General features: G+C 44.8%; 1 protein-coding gene and 7 non-coding genes across 8 annotated transcripts; 7 read left to right on the forward strand and 1 right to left on the reverse strand.

Annotated features, from left to right (window-relative positions):
* Positions 1-733: 733 nt before the first annotated feature.
* On the reverse strand, positions 734-2,339 carry LOC147844898 (uncharacterized). Its single transcript, XM_087249651.1, has 3 exons — positions 2,185-2,339; positions 1,742-1,825; positions 734-1,228 (listed from the first exon to the last, which is right to left on the reverse strand). Exon 3 carries the CDS (start codon positions 1,112-1,114, stop codon positions 734-736), a length of 381 nt encoding a protein of 126 aa, XP_087105777.1. The 5' UTR covers positions 1,115-1,228; positions 1,742-1,825; positions 2,185-2,339.
* Positions 2,340-11,269: 8,930 nt separating this feature from the next.
* trnal-uag (transfer RNA leucine (anticodon UAG)) lies at positions 11,270-11,351 on the forward strand. The gene has a single exon. It is a non-coding gene; the product is annotated as a tRNA-Leu (tRNA).
* Positions 11,352-14,818: 3,467 nt separating this feature from the next.
* Positions 14,819-14,900, forward strand: trnal-uag (transfer RNA leucine (anticodon UAG)). Its single transcript has one exon. It is a non-coding gene; the product is annotated as a tRNA-Leu (tRNA).
* Positions 14,901-15,558: 658 nt separating this feature from the next.
* trnal-aag (transfer RNA leucine (anticodon AAG)) lies at positions 15,559-15,640 on the forward strand. The gene has a single exon. It is a non-coding gene; the product is annotated as a tRNA-Leu (tRNA).
* A 481-nt stretch (positions 15,641-16,121) lies between these two features.
* trnal-uag (transfer RNA leucine (anticodon UAG)) lies at positions 16,122-16,203 on the forward strand. Its single transcript has one exon. It is a non-coding gene; the product is annotated as a tRNA-Leu (tRNA).
* A 655-nt stretch (positions 16,204-16,858) lies between these two features.
* trnal-aag (transfer RNA leucine (anticodon AAG)) lies at positions 16,859-16,940 on the forward strand. The gene has a single exon. It is a non-coding gene; the product is annotated as a tRNA-Leu (tRNA).
* A 481-nt stretch (positions 16,941-17,421) lies between these two features.
* Positions 17,422-17,503, forward strand: trnal-aag (transfer RNA leucine (anticodon AAG)). The gene has a single exon. It is a non-coding gene; the product is annotated as a tRNA-Leu (tRNA).
* Positions 17,504-17,984: 481 nt separating this feature from the next.
* On the forward strand, positions 17,985-18,066 carry trnal-uag (transfer RNA leucine (anticodon UAG)). The gene has a single exon. It is a non-coding gene; the product is annotated as a tRNA-Leu (tRNA).
* Positions 18,067-19,492: the final 1,426 nt, after the last annotated feature.

A 19,492-nucleotide genomic window follows, 5' to 3' on the forward strand; every position in this document is an offset into this window, starting at 1 on the left:
CCTGGTATCTTCTGACCAGCCCATCCACCATCCTGTACCGTCCTGCTCCTTCCTGGGCAGTGAGCACACTTATCAGCACCTGACCAAACTCATTGCCAACAGAGGTGAGCCAGAGTCCTGTTCCTCTTGCTGTCCCGGCCAGCTTTTTTGTGATCTAGATTAGACAGGAGAATAACCATGGTGTATCATCAGATCAAGTAGACTACACAAAGGGTTTTTACCAATGCTGGAATATAATAAAGAAACGATAAATTGATGAATATCCACTAACCTTTTAAGTTGAATCCATCTTCAAGATGGACCCATGGGTTGATGTTATCCTGGCATGGATTTCATTCAAACTTGTCAAGATGTCCTGGCTGTAGACAGTGAGGAGCCACTTGCAGCTTGACACAACTGTAGGTGCTGGGGGCTCCTGAAAGGTGATCGCCAACACCCCAGGTCCACTGAGGAAATCCACACACTGAGTGGTATAGCGGGCCAGACGCTGGAGCCACTCTTCACTGTGGTTTTCCTTCAGTTGTTTGATGACCCTTGTGGGGCTGTTGCCTAGTCCACGCTCACGCAGTAGGCGAATGACTCTTATATCACAGGCGTACCGTAGGAACAGAAGAATATTAATATATATATATATATATATATATATATATATATATATATAATTTGTAAAGTATTTTCATATATCTGTGATGATAGGTTAACAACTGCACGAGGTGTAAAGGTGTTCAATTACTCACTTCTGTGTGAGAATGACCCGAAACTCTGAGCGATGGCCAAGATCCAGCTGCTGCAAGACAGTCTGACTCCAGGACACATGCGAGGCTTTGCACTTGGTACAGATGAGGGTTTCTGTAACCATGTTGTACATCCTGTCGATGTCCAGAACCTGCCGTGCCCTTTTGTGCAGACCTCCACCTGTCAGCTGATGCTGTCCACATGCAGGATTAGGGCAAAGGACTTTGACCATCCACAGCTTGTATGGCATCCACAGCAAAAGTGAATGACAGAAAAATCTGTCTGGAGCTGGAGCCTGATTGTATGTAAGTGCAGGCTGTGGAGGGTAATACCAGAGCTGGAGGTTGTCTCGAAGCTCTGGCTTTCCTTTGGACCCCATTTTAAAAAGCCTGCTGGCAATCCACTTGTGGTCCTCTGGTGGCAAGGTTTCAGCCCAAAGGCGCGGAAGTGGAACAGCTGATGGAGCTTGCAACAATGACCCAGAAGGTGCAGTCTGTGAAGGAAAATAGATCAAACCTTTAGTCTGGTAATGTAAATGCACCTTACATATTTGAGTGAGTACCCTCACATGATGTTATCATGATTATAATCTAAATACCTTTGATTTTAAGTGATTTACCTTTGTTTTTAAATACCTTATTATGTTTTTCAATTCCAAAAATCATTAATAGAATTTCACCAATAAACATTTTCTTTAAAGAAGCAAAAGTATTTTCCAATACAGTTATTTCTCTTTTTCCTTTCTACTTCTTTTCCATCCATTTTCTTTTCTTTTACTACTGTGAACATAAAATATCAACAACAGAAGGCGTAATTTTTGTGATTCTTTGCTTTATTTTTTCCTCTCTTTATTTTGTTAACATTTATACATATATCAAGCTTAGTTAATTAACATCAAGTCAATTTAATTGGCTGGTCTTAAAACCACTTTGTGTGAATTCAGCTGGGGCAGCAAATATGCAAACCAAATTACCTTTTTTTGGACAGAAAATATGAAATTACTTACTGAGACAATGCCGGACGGCTCTGTGGAACTGGTCACTGCCGAAGTGGATGTGAGGACGGGGGCAGAAACTTGAAGGTCCTGTGTCTGTACAAACAAGCAGTATAACAAAGTGCATTTTGTAAATATATATCTATAAGTAACATTAACTAATCAGAATTTTTTGCAACCATTACTTTATTTGAACATTAATGTATAAAATACATTGGAAATGAACGATTGCTGCTAAACTGTAAAATTTTGTCACAGCGCTTCTATGCAGAACAAAAAGTTTAAAGAATGGTGCTTATTTTTAATATATATGTTTTTATGCACTAAAAAAAATACTACAGAGATGTTTTATTGAGATTTAATGTGACTGTACTTAATAAAAATACGAATTTACGTAAAACAAATGCTTATACCAAATTCTCTCAGAAAGCTATGTGGATTATGACAATACTTACAGCCGTGCTTGGTGTAGAAGCACTACACACTGCTGAACTGGGCTGAACGTCAACCTGTGATGGTCTTCTAGCCACACTAAGATTTGGCTTTGCTGCAGCAATGTGGGATCCGGAAAATCTTGGTTTGGTGAACTCAAAAAGGGCAAGACAAAAAGCATTTCAGTAAAAACACTGAGTTCAAAATGGCAAAATGTACACTGCTGTTCAAAGGTTTGCGATCTGCTCAATGTATTTTTTTTATGTTTTAATTATGTTTATCAAGGCTACATTTATTTGATCAAATATTTAGTAAAAACTGGAATAATGTGAAATAATAATATAGGCAAATTAAATAAAGAATAATTTATTCAAACAATTCAAATCAAATAAAATCTACTTAATTTATGAGCAAATCAAACACAATAGAATTCTTGCAAAATATGAGTAATATTAAGCTTTTATATTTTAACAATAATAATTTTTTGAACATTAGTGTATATCACATTAAATTTCAAGCAATTAGAAACTATCTTTCTATTTGTCAGTTGTACAATCAGTTTGATTTCTCTACAGTGTTTCGAGTTCAAGCTGTTTTTTACTACCACCCTCTGCTACTGTTACAGATAGAAATAAGATATAAGTTAGAATAGATTTAATTAGACAACTGGTTCATTGCAAATAAATGTGACACATTAGGCTTTGATTAAAATGATTTTGGATCAAGGAGCAATATGCAAACAAATATTTTTTTTTACTACCAAAGGAATAAAGTATTGCATTATGTTATATACAGTATTATTGTACTATTATTACATCATGCATTTCAACAAAAACATACATTGTATATTACAACATCACACTATGTGTTATATACAGTTGAAGTCTGATTTATTAGCCCGCTTTTTTATTTTTTTCCACCAATTTCTGTTTAATGGAGAGAAGATTTGTTCAGCACATTTTTTTAAACATCAAAGTTTTAATAACTCATTTCTAAGAACTGATTTATTTTATCTTTGCCCTGATGACAGTAAATAATATTTGACTAGATATTCTTCAAGACACTTCTATACCACTTAAAGTGACATTTGAAGGTTTAACTAGGTAAATTAGGTTAACTAGGCAGGTTAGGGTAATTAGACAAGTTATTGTATAACGATGGTTTGTTTTGTAGACTATGCCAAAAAAAAAAAAAAAGCTTAAAGAGGCTCATAATATTGACCTTGAAAAATGTATTCGAAATAAAACAAATAAGACTTTCTCCCAGAAGAAAAAATATTATCATACCTGTGGTAGCAAAAAAAAAAATATATATATATTTTTAAATAAGTACTTTTTCAAGATAATACCTCAGACTCGTTGTTTAGAAAAAGTACAAATTTTAGCTTACACTTAAAATCAAAACAAAGTATTTACTATTAGTGTTTATTATGTATCATTATCTGAAGACAAGAGGTTAAAATGTAGCTTTAAAAACTGTGACCCTGACCATGTAATTTAATCCAATCACAGAAACTCAAACCGACCAATCAGCAAGTGTCTGCTACCCCCCCGCTGTACAAGAGGTGTGAAAAGAAGCAGGTCTCTAGCAACACCTCAACTTTTTTATTGCTTTTTGTTCTTTTCTCTCCTATGTTTGAACTTTGAACTGAACTTTGAACTGAACACCTTGAACACTTGAAACACTGAAATTGTCATTTCTTTTGATTTTTAAAAAAATGTACCATTGACAATTGCGGTGAAATCTTTGATGCCACTGATGGAGTAGACGGGGGCTGGGGCTGGGCCTCAAGTTGTCTCGTCTCCATCACCTCCTGAGCAGGTACAGTAGGGGCAGGTTGTTGCACCGTTTGTGCTGGAGCAGCAGAAGCAGTACTCTGCTGAAAATAAATCACAAAAATACATATAATCATGAAAAAGGAAAGGCATTCTAGTAAATAAAAATAAACACATATTGACTCAAAAATTTACCTTTTGAGTGTGAAAACCACATGTGCATTTCAGCACACCTCCAAGCAAAGTCCTCTGCCCACGAGATTGCAATGGGCATTTCTCAATCTGAAAAAATCATGAAAGATATTGTAGCAGACTGAAGAAGGTCAGGAAGCGTTTAGCAGTCAAAACTTGTCTTTTATTGAACTTTTGCACGTTGCAGACAGAGTAATCCTTTTAGCTCTTCACATAAAACAACTCTCTCTCTTGTGAACCAAAGAAAAACCCCAGATACCTGTCAATCTCTCGAAAACCCGCCCCCTCCCTCTCAAGTGCGCAGACTCCTTTTTCCCGTAATCCAGCCCCTTAAAGCCCTACATTACCCAACATAAATACACGCCAAACTACAACAACCAGGAACTGTATTTAAACCTTTTCTAGCATGCTACACTGCCCCCTCCTCACAAAGTTCCTCGACTTCGAGGGAACAAACATAGTCCTGGAGACGTCTTGGTGGCCTCTTGACTCTCTGAGACCGAGGTGAGCCCCTATCTGCAACAGGGCCACCAGAATGTGAACTTTGTAGCTCAGGAACTGGTGTAGTTTCACGGAGGACATCTATAGTATTAGAACTACCCAACCCGTGTCCCGCCTCATTCTCCAGAACAGGCATAACTGTAGGAGAGGCCAGCACTGTATCTGCTGAAGCACACCCTCTGTACGGAGCCAGTCTATCCCTGTGCACCGCTACTTTCCTGCCTCTTGGTGGCATCTGAACACGGTAAACAACTTCCCCAATTCTCTCCAGTACAATGCAAGGCCCCACCCACTGTGCATCAAGTTTAGGGCACCTGCCCTTCTTCCTCTGTGGGCTGTACACCCACACCCTCTCTCCCGCTGTGAAGTGTCGCCCTTTCGTTTTCAAGTCATAATTCCGCTTCTGTCGGATCCCCGCTTTCAGCAAGTGTTGCCTTGCAAAACTATGAGCGGTTTCCAAAGAGGCCTGAAGCCTACTTGCATACTCAGGGCCCGGTGGCACAGCAGGTGCATCAGGAGGCCTTCCATAAGCCATTTCCCCGGGCGTTCTGATTTCTCTGCCCAACATTAAAAGGGCGGGAGTGCATAAAGTTGAGTCTTGCACAGCTGATCGGTATGCCATTAAAATAAAAGGCAAGTGCCTGTCCCAATCTTGCTGATTGGTTTCAGTTACAATGGCTAATTGTTCTGCCAGAGTCCTATTAAATCTCTCGACAAGACCGTCACTTTGTGGGTGTAAAGGGGTAGTCCTTGTCTTGTGGATCCCCAGTTTTTCACACATAACTGCAAATACACGTGACTCAAAGTTCCGGCCCTGATCACTGTGGATGGACTCAGGGACCCCAAAACGGCTAAACATCCCATCCACTAATGCATCTACCACTGTCTCAGCTTCTTGGTCAGGCAGTGCGTACGCCTCTGGCCATTTTGTAAAATAATCCATAGACGTCAACACAAACCTGTTACCCCTCTCTGAGCGTGGGAATGGGCCCATTACATCTACCCCCACCCTCTCCATTGGCCCTCCTACAGGGAACTGCTGAAGAGGAGCAATGGACCGACCAGGGGGACCCTTACGGGCAGTGCAAGCATCACAACGCCGACAAAAATCCTCTACATCTCTCCTTACCCGCCCCCAGTAAAAACATTGCCTCACTCGATTAAGTGTTTTTGAAACACCAAAGTGTCCAGACCCCACTGTACCATGAGAAGCCCCAATAACCCCCTCACGCAACACTTTTGGTACCACCACCTGCCACCTTTCCTCTCCAGTGGTGGGGTCTTTCCACCCTCTCTCCAACACACCATCCCGCAGACGCAAGCCCTTAAATTTGGCCCATAAAGTTTTTGTTGACAGTGACATAATAGCCACTTCCTCCCACGGAGGTCGTTGTTGGGCTTGAAACCACTGAATTACTGGCTGCAGGTCTACATCTTGCTCTTGCAGCCGCTTCCAGTCCTCTATGCCCACAACCTCCATTGCTGCACACACCAGTGTATCCCCACACTTACAATCAGCAGAATTCTCCCCTGCATCAACATTCCCCAGCTCTCGGTCCCTGGCTTCCTTCTTGTCGCAGTAGCGACACCCAGCTATCGCACACGGCCGGCGAGACAGAGCATCTGCGTTTGCATGGCTCAACCCTGTACGGTGAACTACCTTCATGTTGTACGCCTGAAGTTCTTCAATCCAGCGTGCCAGTTGGCCTTCTGGCTCTTTAAATGACATAAGCCACTGGAGAGCAGAATGGTCAGTGCGTACTGTGAAATGTAACCCACACAGGTAATACTTAAAATGTCGCACAGCAAAAAGCATTGCAACGAGTTCCCGCCTGGTAACGCAGTACCTGCGTTCAGCCTTACTGAATGCCTTGCTATAGTAGGCAATGACTCTCTCCCCACTAGCCCCCACCTGAGAGAGAACTGCCCCCATACCCACATTGCTGGCATCTGTGTCTAAAATGAAAGGAAGTGCCGGATCAGGGGGGGCCAAGATTGGGGCTGTAACCAGAGACAGTTTCAGGGCAGCAAAAGAATCCTGACACTCCTCCGTCCACCTAAAGGATTTATCCTTCTTCAGCAGACGGAAAAGTGGGTCTGCAATGCTGGCAAAACCCTCCACAAACCTCCTGTAATATGACGCTAAGCCAAGAAAACTTTTAAGCTGCTGTGCTGTTGTGGGAGCAGGCCAGTTGCTCACAGCCTGCACCTTCTCTTCCACTGTGCCAATTCCCTGTCCTCCCAATTTGTGCCCTAGAAATGTCACCTCCTTCCTAAAGAATTTACATTTTTCTGGGTGCAGCTTCAAGCCAGACTCACTCACACGAACCAGCACATGACTGAGGGATTCCAGTGAGGTTTGAAAAGAGCTACCATGAACCAGTATGTCATCTAGGTACACCAGACACTCAGACCTTGGAATACCCGACAACACCTTGTCCATTAACCTTGCAAACGTGGCAGGTGCATTGCAGAGACCGAAACAGAGCACCCGGAACTGCCACAGCCCTCGACTGGTGCAAAATGCTGTTTTAGGCCTTGCATCAGGCGCAAGCGGTACCTGCCAATAGCCAGAACGAAGGTCCAAGGAAGTGAACCATGAGGACCCCACCACCAGGTCCAGTGATTCGTCGACACGGGGAATGGGGTAGGAGTCCTTTCTGGTCACTTCATTAAGGCGTCTGTAGTCAACACAAAATCTCCACTGGCCCCCCTTCTTAGGCACTAAGACTACCGGTGCAGCCCATGCACTCTCGGAGGGCTCAATTATCCCTGCTTGTGCCATTTCTGTCAAGGCCTTATCAGCAGCATCCTGTCGTGCAAAGGGGAGCCTCCGTGGCCGCAGCCTAACAGGTGTGGCATCTCCAGTCTCTATTTCATGTTGTACTAGGTGTGTTTGCCCCACATCTCCCTCCCTAAATGCAAAACAGTGTTTGAATTTAAACAGCAAATCCCAAAACTGCTTCTGCTGACACTCATCCAAGCCCTCACAATTCTTACACCATAACTCCCTCAAATCCCCCAACCCTGTCTCCTCCCCAAGAGGGGAAATCAGAGTGCTGGTTCCCTGCCCTTGCATGTCATGGAATTGTGGGGCCACCCTGGGATAGACCACAGGCGGAGCAAGGGCTAAGGAAGTAGGAGAGTTCTTTACCCCTTGAGGACTGTTGTCAGCTTTGTTGTGGTTTTGCAAGTGTGGTATATGTTCCCCCCCATTAGGCTTCCCATGAGAAGATTTTGCCTCTAGAAGGCCTGTAAAAGACATATCCCTGTCATTTCCAGTGGACATGACAACCTCAGGACCCCCTTCGAAACAAAGCATACCATTTTTCAAGTCTAACTTACAGCCTGCACTTCTTAGGAAGTCTAGACCGAGAATACAGGGGTCCTGGACAGTAGCCACCCACACTGAATGTTGTAATGTCTTCCCTCCGACAGTGAGCTCCACCTCCCCTTTACCCTTCATTGGTGCAAGTTCCCCTGTCACTGTGCGTAACAGAACAGTGGTGGGATCCAGTCTGGCATTGGTTGGTACCAAATCTGGTCTCAAGACCGTTACAGTAGAGCCTGTATCCACCAATGCCACACATGGAACTCCTTCTACTAAAATTGGTACATGACAAAAATCACTAACACATGTTCGACCCACCACAACTACAGACTCTTTGGGCCCATATTTCCCCTCCCCCAACAAAACATGTTTTCTCTTCGTTTGCCCCACTCCTTTGACCCCTGATGGAAAAGTCTCATGGTCGGGATGAGAGTTGAGGGTCCGCACATCCCCGCTCATGCGGACCCCAGGCCGTTTCCCTGGTTCCCCGCTACATTAGGACACTGTCTGACTAAATGTCCAGTCTGACCACAACCCCAACAAACCCTTGGTCTCGTGCGAGGACGTTGCTCGGCTTGAAGTGTCACAGATCTAATTAACTCAGTTATCTCTGAGACCCAGGCTGGTCTTTCACTTAACCCCTCCCCCACATCAGCAGACCTTACTGGAACAATATTGTGATGACTCTCTTCCAATTTAGGGGTTCCACAAACAATTTCTCTCTCCAAAGCCATTTCCAAAGCATCCTGTAGGGTATGTGGGTGGGCCAGTTGAGTTTGTCTGCGGAGCTCCACAGGGGCCAGGGCCTGGACGAACTGGTCTCTTGCAAGCTCCCCTTGAACAGAGGGAGGCATGTGGGCATATGCACGTCGAGTCAGATTCTCAATGTCGTTTGCTAAAACTCTCAGCTGCTCTCCAGGAAGCCTGCGTCTATTATTCAGTTCAGAACGCAGGAGGCCTGACTGTTCAAATTGGCCAAAACGTTGTTTCAGAGCACCGACAAGTGCATTATAGTCATGTCTGTGTTCAGGGCTTAGAAGTAACAAGCAGGACAGGGCATCGTCAGTTAGGCACATAGCCAATTCAAGAGCTTTGCGGTCCTCTGACCAGCCTCCAGCTCGAGCCAGCAATTCAAATTGAGCATGAAAAGCTTCCCAATCAGCTTTGCCTGAAAATTTGGGTGTTTTAACAGTCACTATAGCTGTAGCGCCGCGGCCGCCACTGCATTCATATGCGTCGGCAGACAGCGCGGATCCGTGGGCGCCGCCATGTTTATTTACATCGTCAGGCAGCGCAGCTCCGTGGGCGCCGTCATGTCCATTTTTATCCGCACCCGGCGGGGTTCCAAAGGTGCCGCGGCGTATATTTACATCAGCCGACAGCGCCAACCCTTGGGGGCTGCTATGTTTGTTTTCATCAGTACCTCGCGTTGTAACATGGGCGCCGCCATGTTTGTTTGTTTCTCTCGTGACTGTTCGGTAACTCTCGGCGGCACTCGGCTCTGGTAACGAAAGCCCGGCATCTGCTGCCATCCGCCTCGTGGCATCAATCACACGAGCTCTGTGAGATTCCCATCGATCTTCCTGCTTAATCAAGTGCTCAGGAGGCGACATTGATCCATCCAGAGCCCCACGAAACCTTTGACTTTGGTCCTTAGATTCGGACTTTATTTTTCCTTGGGTCTTCTTCCACATCGCGTTGGTTGCAGGACGAAAAATAAGTAAATGCGGCTATCCAGTTCACTTCTGACACCAGTGTAGCAGACTGAAGAAGGTCAGGAAGCGTTTAGCAGTCAAAACTTGTCTTTTATTGAACTTTTGCACGTTGCAGACAGAGTAATCCTTTTAGCTCTTCACATAAAACAACTCTCTCTCTTGTGAACCAAAGAAAAACCCCAGATACCTGTCAATCTCTCGAAAACCCGCCCCCTCCCTCTCAAGTGCGCAGACTCCTTTTTCCCGTAATCCAGCCCCTTAAAGCCCTACATTACCCAACATAAATACACGCCAAACTACAACAACCAGGAACTGTATTTAAACCTTTTCTAGCATGCTACACTATATTAAATAATTTTATACAATACAAAAAACTTTTATAACTAAATAAGAATTTTTACTCAATGACTCCCTTAATAAAGCATACAATAGCTCTGTAAATTAATTTACCACTGTTTCTAGAATGTGTTTAATATTTGTCTAATATGTAATCGTACAGTTTGTATCTCCAAAAACGAAAAGAAGAATAAAAGGAACTGGACAGGAACATTTCAGGCCTTAAAACCACATGCTGTATACTGTACTCATAATCCCTTCCCCCACCTTTTCAGATCTCTCTCATAAACGGTCAAACTAACTAAATTATTCGACGTAAATCTCAAAATACATGCAATTTAAAACACTTTAATATTTAAAAACAAGTATGACATGTTTTACACAGATACTGTACTGAATGTACTGAAGCCTAACAAGTTAACGTTACTCTGTTAAGCAAATTTCAACAAACGTTATATCATGTAAACGAAATACACACCCTTTGATAAATCTCATGCCACTTTTTTTGTCGAGGAGCTGGCCTGTTTCCCTCATTTGATGGCCAAACTCCTGTGCTGGCAAACTTTTTCAAACGTGAAATCCAGTCAGCGTCTGACATGGCTTTATGAGATTTTCCAGACATTTTTCTGCTATAAATTAAACGGTTTTAAATTTAAAGTATCCAAATTTGAAATACAACACACTAAAATATTAATTTGTGCAATTGTGTAGTTTTTCCTACTTTTTTTAAGAAATCACTATCGGAAAAAATCCTTTACTGTAAGCAAAACGATGCTGTGCTCTGTCGAATGATGCTGTTCGTTGAATATCACTGATGGTCAATGAACTTTTTTGACCTCTGACCCGCCTCCAGAGGACCGCGTCATTCCTTCGTGTACCTTCGGCTCAGTTCGGAAAATTGATTGACATCTGACTGACCTGTTTGACTGCACACCTAGCGGTGATTCTTGGAACAGTTCCTCCCCCGCGGCTTCAACATTGTCTCGACTCTGATTGGTCAAGTGTTGAAAATGTTGAGAATTCCGGTCCGCGATTGGCTGCAAATGTTGAAGCGCTGCAACGTGATTGGCTACAATGTTGGAGCGAATCGCTCCGATTGGCTCTCATCTTCAACATTTGTGAAATATTGTCAGACTATCCTTCGGCAGCTGGCGTTCAGGCTCCAGTCTCTTCGGGGGCGTGGGTTCGAATCCCACCGCTGCCAGGCAGTCCTTTTAGGATGCTTGAGAATGACCTCTCTACATCTAGATACATCTAGGGTAGCGTGGCCGAGGGGTCTAAGGCGCTGGATTTAGGCTCCAGTCTCTTCAGGGGCGTGGGTTTGAATCCCACCGCTGCCAGATGTGATTTTAAACACGGACAAACTGCTTGAGTGCGTGCGTGTTCTCAGTGACCGCTGGAAATGAGAGAGTACATTTAAGTTGGCAACTAATCAGTATAATGTGTTCTTTGAAACTCACGGCAGACTCGTTGGTGTGACAGCAACACATCCCCAAGCTCGAATCTGCTCAGGAGCAAGTGTCTTTCCCACGATTAGATTGCAGCATCTTAACAAAGTCTGCACTGGAAGTCTCTCTCTGCCATTGCTCCTTTTAGCAAGAGCACCCTATTGAAACAGGAACAGTAAAGATTCACAATTAGAGTAGTAATACTCTATAACTGGATTTGAATATAATAACAACAATGTGGGGTCTGCTGTGATGGAATCAGTAACTCACTCTTTTGTGAAATAACAGTTACCTTGTAATCAGGTGCTTAAATGCATCGCAGCTGGCTGCCGTTTGGAGTAGACTTCAAATGCCTTGAGGTGTGCTCTAATAGACATTTACATTTACATTTTACATTTAGTCATTTAGCAGACGCTTTTATCCAAAGCGACTTACAAATGAGGACAAGGAAGCAATTTACACAACCAAGTGCAACAATGAATAAGTGCTATAAGCAAGTTTCAGGTCTGTAAAGTCTAAGAAGGGAAGTATTAGTAGTATTAGTTTTTTTTTTTTTTTTTTTTTGTACAGTTAGTGTGATATTCAGAGAGGCAATTACAGATTAGGAAGTGTAGTGGAGACTAAATAGTTGAGTTTTTAGTCGTTTCTTGAAAGTAGCGAGTGACTGCTGTTCTGATGCAGTTAGGGAGTTCATTCCACCAACTGGGCAGATTGAGCGTGAGCGTGAGCGAAAGTGATTTCTTCCCCCTATGGGATGGAACCACGAGGCGACGTTCATTCACAGAACGCAAGTTTCTGGAGGGCACATAGATCTGCAGAAGCGAGAGCAGATAAGAAGGTGCAAGGCCAGAAGTCACTTTGTCGGCAAACATCAGAGCTTTGAATTTGATGCGAGCAGCAACTGGCAGCCAGTGCAAACGGACTAGCAGCGGAGTGACATGTGCTCGTTTAGGTTCATTGAAGACCACTCGTGCTGCTGCATTCTGGAGCAGTTGAAGAGGCTTGATAGAGTTAGCTGGAAGCCCAGCTAGTAGAGAGTTACAGTAATCCAGTTTGGAGAGAACAAGAGCTTGAACAAGGAGTTGAGCTGCATGTTCAGATAAGAAGGGTTGGATCTTTCTGATGTTATAGAGTGTGAATCTGCACGATCGAGCAGTTCTAGAGATGTGGTCAGAGAATTTTAGTTGGTCATCAATCGTTACTCCAAGGCTTTTCACCATTTTGGATGCAGTAATGGTTGCCCCATCCATCTGGATTGAAAAGTTATGGTGTAGAGTCGAGTTGGCAGAAACTACAAGCATTTCCGTTTTTGCGAGGTTCAGCTGAAGATGATGATCTTTCATCCAGTGTGAAATATCCAACAGGCAGGCTGAAATGCGAGCTGGAACCGAGGGATCATCAGGATGAAAAGAGAGGTATAGCTGGGTATCATCAGCATAGCAGTGGTAGGAGAATCCATGTCTCTGGATGACTGGTCCTAGAGATGATGTGTAGATGGAGAAGAGAAGTGGCCAAAGAACAGAGCCTTGAGGTACCCCAGTGTTTAGATGCTGTAGGTTGGACACCTCACCCCTCCAAGACACCCTGAATGATCTGTCAGTGAGGTAAGATCTGAACCATTGTATAACAGTGCCCGCAACGGCCAGTGACTCGAGCGTAGATAGCAGGATCTGGTGGTTGACAGTGTCAAAAGCAGCTGACAAGTCCAGCAAAATGAGGACTGATGATTTAGAGTCTGCTTTAGCCAGTCTGAGATCCTCCACGACCGAGAGCAGGGCAGTCTCAGTTGAGTGGCCTTTCTTAAAGCCGGATTGCTTGTTGTCCATGAGATTGTTTTGAGTAAGAAAGTCCAGGACTTGATTGAACACTACTTTCTCCAGAATCTTGGCCATGAATGGAAGCAGGGATACTGGTCTGTAGTTTTCAAGTAGCGTATGGTCCAGGTTGGGTTTCTTTAGCAGTGGGGTTACCCTAGCCTACTTAAATGAAGTGGGGAATAAACCAGAGTCAAGAGATGTGTTAATTATGTGAGTCAGTGTTGGTATGACTGCAGGAGAGATGGCTTGCAAGAGATGAGAGGGAATGGGATTGAGTGGACAGGTGGTTGCATGGCTAGATAGCACCAGTTTGGACACCTCAGACTCAGAGAGCTGAGAAAAAGAGGTGAGTGTGTGTGGTGTTGGTGGTGTACCTTGCGTGTTTGTTGTAGGTGCAGCAAATTGAGCACTGATTTTTGCAGTTTTGGTGCAAAAGAATGTAGCAAAGTCATCAGTAGTAAGTGTGGAGGATGCGGGTGGAGGAGGAGGATAGAGGAGGGAGGAAAATGTTTTAAAAAGTAGGCGAGGATTAGTGGCATTGTTGATTTTCAGACGGTAATATGTCTGCTTTGCCGAAGTAACCTCAGCCGAGAAAGAGGACAGAAGAGTTTGGTATGTTAAGAGCTGTGCAGGATTTTTAGTTTTCCACCAAATTCTTTCTGCAGCTCGAAGTTTTGAGCGATGCTCACGGAGAGCATCCGAGAGCCAGGGTGCAGGAGGACTGGCACGGGCTGGCCTGGATGCAAGAGGACATAATTGGTGTAGACATGATGCTCTAGACATGATGCTGTATCCAGTAATAGAGACAGAACTGTGCTTGACAGGAAGGTGGGAGTGCTTCCTAAGCTAGTATTAAGCAGCTCTCTTTCTTTGTGGAGGAGCTCCAGCAATGCATGGCCAAATTCAACTGATTTCCCAGCGCTGTTGCGCTACGTGAAACAAGTTGATGTGAAAACTGCTCAGGGAAAGCAGCTTGGCAAGGTAGCGTGGCCGAGCAGTCTAAGGTGCTGGATTAAGGCTCCAGTTTCTTCGGGGGCGTGGGTTCGAATCCCACCACTGCCAGGCAGTCCTTTTAGGATGCTTGAGAATGACCTCTCTGCTTGAGCAAACATACTTGTAAAGTAATACTGCATGCTTTCACTCACATCCAAACGTAGACTCCTTGGCCAAAGTTGAAGGGCTTCACTAGGAAGCTCGGCGTCCTCTCTGCTTCCGTAAAATTGGGCAGAAAAGGGACCACTGCATGGAGTCATCTGGGATAGCGTAGCCAAGGGATCTAAGGCGCTGGATTTAGGCTCCAGTCTCTTTGTGGGTGTGGGTTCAAATCCCATCCGCTGCCAGGCAGTCCTTTAGAATGCTTGAGAATGACCTCTCTGCTTGAGCAAACAGACTTGCAAAGTGATACTGCATGCTTCAGCTCGCATCCAAATGTAGACTTCTTGGCCAAAGTTTAAGGGCTTCACTAGGAAGATCTGCGTCTTCTCTGCTGTTCTGCTTCCGTAAAATTGGGCAGAAAAGGGACCACTGCAAGGATACATCTAGGGTTGCGTGGCCGAGGGGTCTAAGGTGCTGGATTTAGGCTCCAGTCTCTCTGGGGGCGTGGGTTCGAATCCCACCGCTGCCAGATGTGATTTTAAACACGGACAAACTGCTTGAGTGCGTGCGTGTTCTCAGTGACCGCTGGAAATGAGAGAGTACATTTAAGTTGGCAACTATTCAGTATAATGTGTTCTTTGAAACTCACGGCAGACTCGTTGGTGTGACAGCAACACATCCCCAAGCTCGAATCTGCTCAGGAGCAAGTGTCTTTCCCACGATTAGATTGCAGCATCTTAACAAAGTCTGCACTGGAAGTCTCTCTCTGCCATTGCTCCTTTTAGCAAGAGCACCCTATTGAAACAGGAACAGTAAAGATTCACAATTAGAGTAGTAATACTCTATAACTGGATTTGAATATAATAACAACAATGTGGGGTCTGCTGTGATGGAATCAGTAACTCACTCTTTTGTGAAATAACAGTTACCTTGTAATCAGGTGCTTAAATGCATCACAGCTGGCTGCCGTTTGGAGTAGACTTCAAATGCCTTGAGGTGTGCTCTAATAGAGACAGAACTGTGCTTGACAGGAAGGTGGGAGTGCTTCCTAAGCTAGTATTAAGCAGCTCTCTTTCTTTGTGGAGGAGCTCCAGCAATGCATGGCCAAATTCAACTGATTTCCCAGCGCTGTTGCGCTACGTGAAACAAGTTGGTGTGAAAACTGCTGAGGGAAAGCAGCTTGGCAAGGTAGCGTGGCTGAGCGGTCTAAGGCGCTGGATTAAGGCTCCAGTCTCTTCGGGGGTGTGGGTTCGAATCCCACCGCTGCCAGGCAGTCCTTTTAGGATGCTTGAGAATGACCTCTCTGCTTGAGCAAACATACTTGTAAAGTAATACTGCATGCTTTCACTCACATCCAAACGTAGACTCCTTGGCCAAAGTTGAAGGGCTTCACTAGGAAGCTCGGCGTCCTCTCTGCTTCCGTAAAATTGGGCAGAAAAGGGACCACTGCATGGAGTCATCTGGGATAGCGTAGCCAAGGGATCTAAGGCGCTGGATTTAGGCTCCAGTCTCTTTGTGGGTGTGGGTTCAAATCCCATCCGCTGCCAGGCAGTCCTTTTAGGATGCTAGAGAATGACCTCTCTGCTTGAGCAAACAGACTTGCAAAGTGATACTGCACGCTTCAGCTCGCATCCAAATGTAGACTTCTTGGCCAAAGTTTAAGGGCTTCACTAGGAAGCTCTGCGTCTTCTCTGCTGTTCTGCTTCCGTAAAATTGGGCAGAAAAGGGACCACTGCAAAGATACATCTAGGGTAGCGTGGCCGAGGGGTCTAAGGCGCTGGATTTAGGCTCCAGTCTCTTCGGGGGCGTGGGTTCGAATCCCACCGCTGCCAGATGTGATTTTAAACACGGACAAACTGCTTGAGTGCATGCGTGTTCTCAGTGACCGCTGGAAATGAGAGAGTACATTTAAGTTGGCAACTATTCAGTATAATGTGTTCTTTGAAACTCACGGCAGACTCGTTGGTGTGACAGCAACACATCCCCAAGCTCGAATCTGCTCAGGAGCAAGTGTCTTTCCCACGATTAGATTGCAGCATCTTAAAGTCTGCACTGGAAGTCTCTCTCTGCCATTGCTCCTTTTAGCAAGAGCACCCTATTGAAACAGGAACAGTAAAGATTCACAATTAGAGTAGTAATACTCTATAACTGGATTTGAATATAATAACAACAATGTGGGGTCTGCTGTGATGGAATCAGTAACTCACTCTTTTGTGAAATAACAGTTACCTTGTAATCAGGTGCTTAAATGCATCGCAGCTGGCTGCCGTTTGGAGTAGACTTCAAATGCCTTGAGGTGTGCTCTAATAGAGACAGAACTGTGCTTGACAGGAAGGTGGGAGTGCTTCCTAAGCTAGTATTAAGCAGCTCTCTTTCTTTGTGGAGGAGCTCCAGCAATGCATGTCCAAATTCAACTGATTTCCCAGCGCTGTTGCGCTACGTGAAACAAGTTGGTGTGAAAACTGCTGAGGGAAAGCAGCTTGGCAAGGTAGCGTGGCCGAGCGGTCTAAGGTGCTGGATTAAGGCTCCAGTCTCTTCGGGGGCGTGGGTTCGAATCCCACCGCTGCCAGGCAATCCTTTTAGGATGCTTGAGAATGACCTCTCTGCTTGAGCAAACATACTTGTAAAGTAATACTGCATGCTTTCACTCACATCCAAACGTAGACTCCTTGGCCAAAGTTGAAGGGCTTCACTAGGAAGCTCGGCGTCCTCTCTGCTTCCGTAAAATTGGGCAGAAAAGGGACCGCTGCATGGAGTCATCTGGGATAGCGTAGCCAAGGGATCTAAGGCGCTGGATTTAGGCTCCAGTCTCTTTGTGGGTGTGGGTTCGAATGCCATCCGCTGCCAGGCAGTACTTTTAGGATGCTTGAGAATGACCTCTCTGCTTGAGCAAACAGACTTGCAAAGTGATACTGCACGCTTCAGCTCGCATCCAAATGTAGACTTCTTGGCCAAAGTTTAAGGGCTTCACTAGGAAGCTCTGCGTCTTCTCTGCTGTTCTGCTTCCGTAAAATTGGGCAGAAAAGGGACCACTGCAAAGGTACATCTAGGGTAGCGTGGCCGAGGGGTCTAAGGCGCTGGATTAAGGCTCCAGTCTCTTCGGGGGCGTGGGTTCGAATCCCACCGCTGCCAGGCAATCCTTTTAGGATGCTTGAGAATGACCTCTCTGCTTGAGCAAACATACTTGTAAAGTAATACTGCATGCTTTCACTCACATCCAAACGTAGACTCCTTGGCCAAAGTTGAAGGGCTTCACTAGGAAGCTCGGCGTCCTCTCTGCTTCCGTAAAATTGGGCAGAAAAGGGACCGCTGCATGGAGTCATCTGGGATAGCGTAGCCAAGGGATCTAAGGCGCTGGATTTAGGCTCCAGTCTCTTTGTGGGTGTGGGTTCGAATGCCATCCGCTGCCAGGCAGTACTTTTAGGATGCTTGAGAATGACCTCTCTGCTTGAGCAAACAGACTTGCAAAGTGATACTGCACGCTTCAGCTCGCATCCAAATGTAGACTTCTTGGCCAAAGTTTAAGGGCTTCACTAGGAAGCTCTGCGTCTTCTCTGCTGTTCTGCTTCCGTAAAATTGGGCAGAAAAGGGACCACTGCAAAGGTACATCTAGGGTAGCGTGGCCGAGGGGTCTAAAGCGCTGGATTTAGGCTCCAGTCTCTTCGGGGGCGTGGGTTCGAATCCCACCGCTGCCAGATGTGATTTTAAACACGGACAAACTGCTTGAGTGCGTGCGTGTTCTCAGTGACCGCTGGAAATGAGAGAGTACATTTAAGTTGGCAACTATTCAGTATAATGTGTTCTTTGAAACTCACGGCAGACTCGTTGGTGTGACAGCAACACATCCCCAAGCTCGAATCTGCTCAGGAGCAAGTGTCTTTCCCACGATTAGATTGCAGCATCTTAAAGTCTGCACTGGAAGTCTCTCTCTGCCATTGCTCCTTTTAGCAAGAGCACCCTATTGAAACAGGAACAGTAAAGATTCACAATTAGAGTAGTAATACTCTATAACTGGATTTGAATATAATAACAACAATGTGGGGTCTGCTGTGATGGAATCAGTAACTCACTCTTTTGTGAAATAACAGTTACTGAAATTCAACTGATTTCCCAGTGCTGTTGCGCTACTTGAAACAAGTTGGTGCAAAAACTGCTCAGGGAAAGCAGCTTGGCAAGGTAGCGTGGCCGAGCGGTCTGAGGCGCTAGATTAAGGCTTCAGTCTCTTTGGGGGCGTGGGTTTGAATCCCACCGCTGCCAGGCAGTCCTTTTAGGATGCTTGAGAATGACCTCTCTGCTTGAGCAAACAGACTTGCAAAGTGATACTGCACGCTTCTGCTCGTAGTGGTCTAAGGCGCTGGATTTAGGCTCCTGTCTCTTCGGGGGTGTGGGTTCGAATCCTACAGCTGCCAGAAAAAGTTTTTAAATATGGCCAAACTGCTTGAGTGTGTGTGTGAGTCTCAGTGAACGCTGGAAATAAGAAAGTACATTTAAGTTGGCAACTAGTCAGTATAATGTGTTCTTTGAAACTCACGGCAGACTTGTTGGTGTGACAGCAACACATCCCCAAGCTCGAATCTGCTCAGGAGCAAGTGTCTTTCCCACGATTAGATTGCAGCATCTTAACAAAGTCTGCACTGGAAGTCTCTCTCTGCCATTGCTCCTTTTAGCAAGAGCACCCTGTTGAAACAGGAACAGTAAAGATTCACAATTACAGTAGTAATACAGTGGGGAATAAACCAGAGTCAAGAGATGTGTTGATTATGTGAGTCAGTGTTGGTATGACTTTCTGACACAGAAATGAAAATAGCCTCACCATTTACTTTCCATTGTTTGGTTTTAAACCTTGATGAGTTTCTTGATTCTGTTGAAGACAAATTATGATATTGTGATAAAAATGCTAGCTTACTTTGTGTTCCAGAAGACAGGAAATGTTTAAAACCACATGATGGAGAGTAAATGGTAAGCTCATTTTAATATTTAGGGTAAACATCCATTTCATGCTTGCCAGTTTGCCTTCATACTAAAGTTCACTTTTTTGTTCTTTTTTGAAGACCTGATGGTGCTGAAAGAAGAGACACATCAATGGAGTGAAATAGAAGAGAAACAACAAGAAATAATGAG

The sequence above is a fragment of the Danio rerio genome, chromosome 4, assembly GCF_052040795.2.
Source record: "Danio rerio strain M-AB ecotype USA chromosome 4, GRCz13ab, whole genome shotgun sequence".
NCBI classification, from domain to species: Eukaryota; Metazoa; Chordata; class Actinopteri; order Cypriniformes; family Danionidae; genus Danio; species Danio rerio.

Bases quoted from the DNA above. Each gene is read 5' to 3' on its own strand.
- LOC147844898 (XM_087249651.1), bottom strand. From the start codon at position 1,114: ATGGGGTCCAAAGGAAAGCCAGAGCTTCGAGACAACCTCCAGCTCTGG.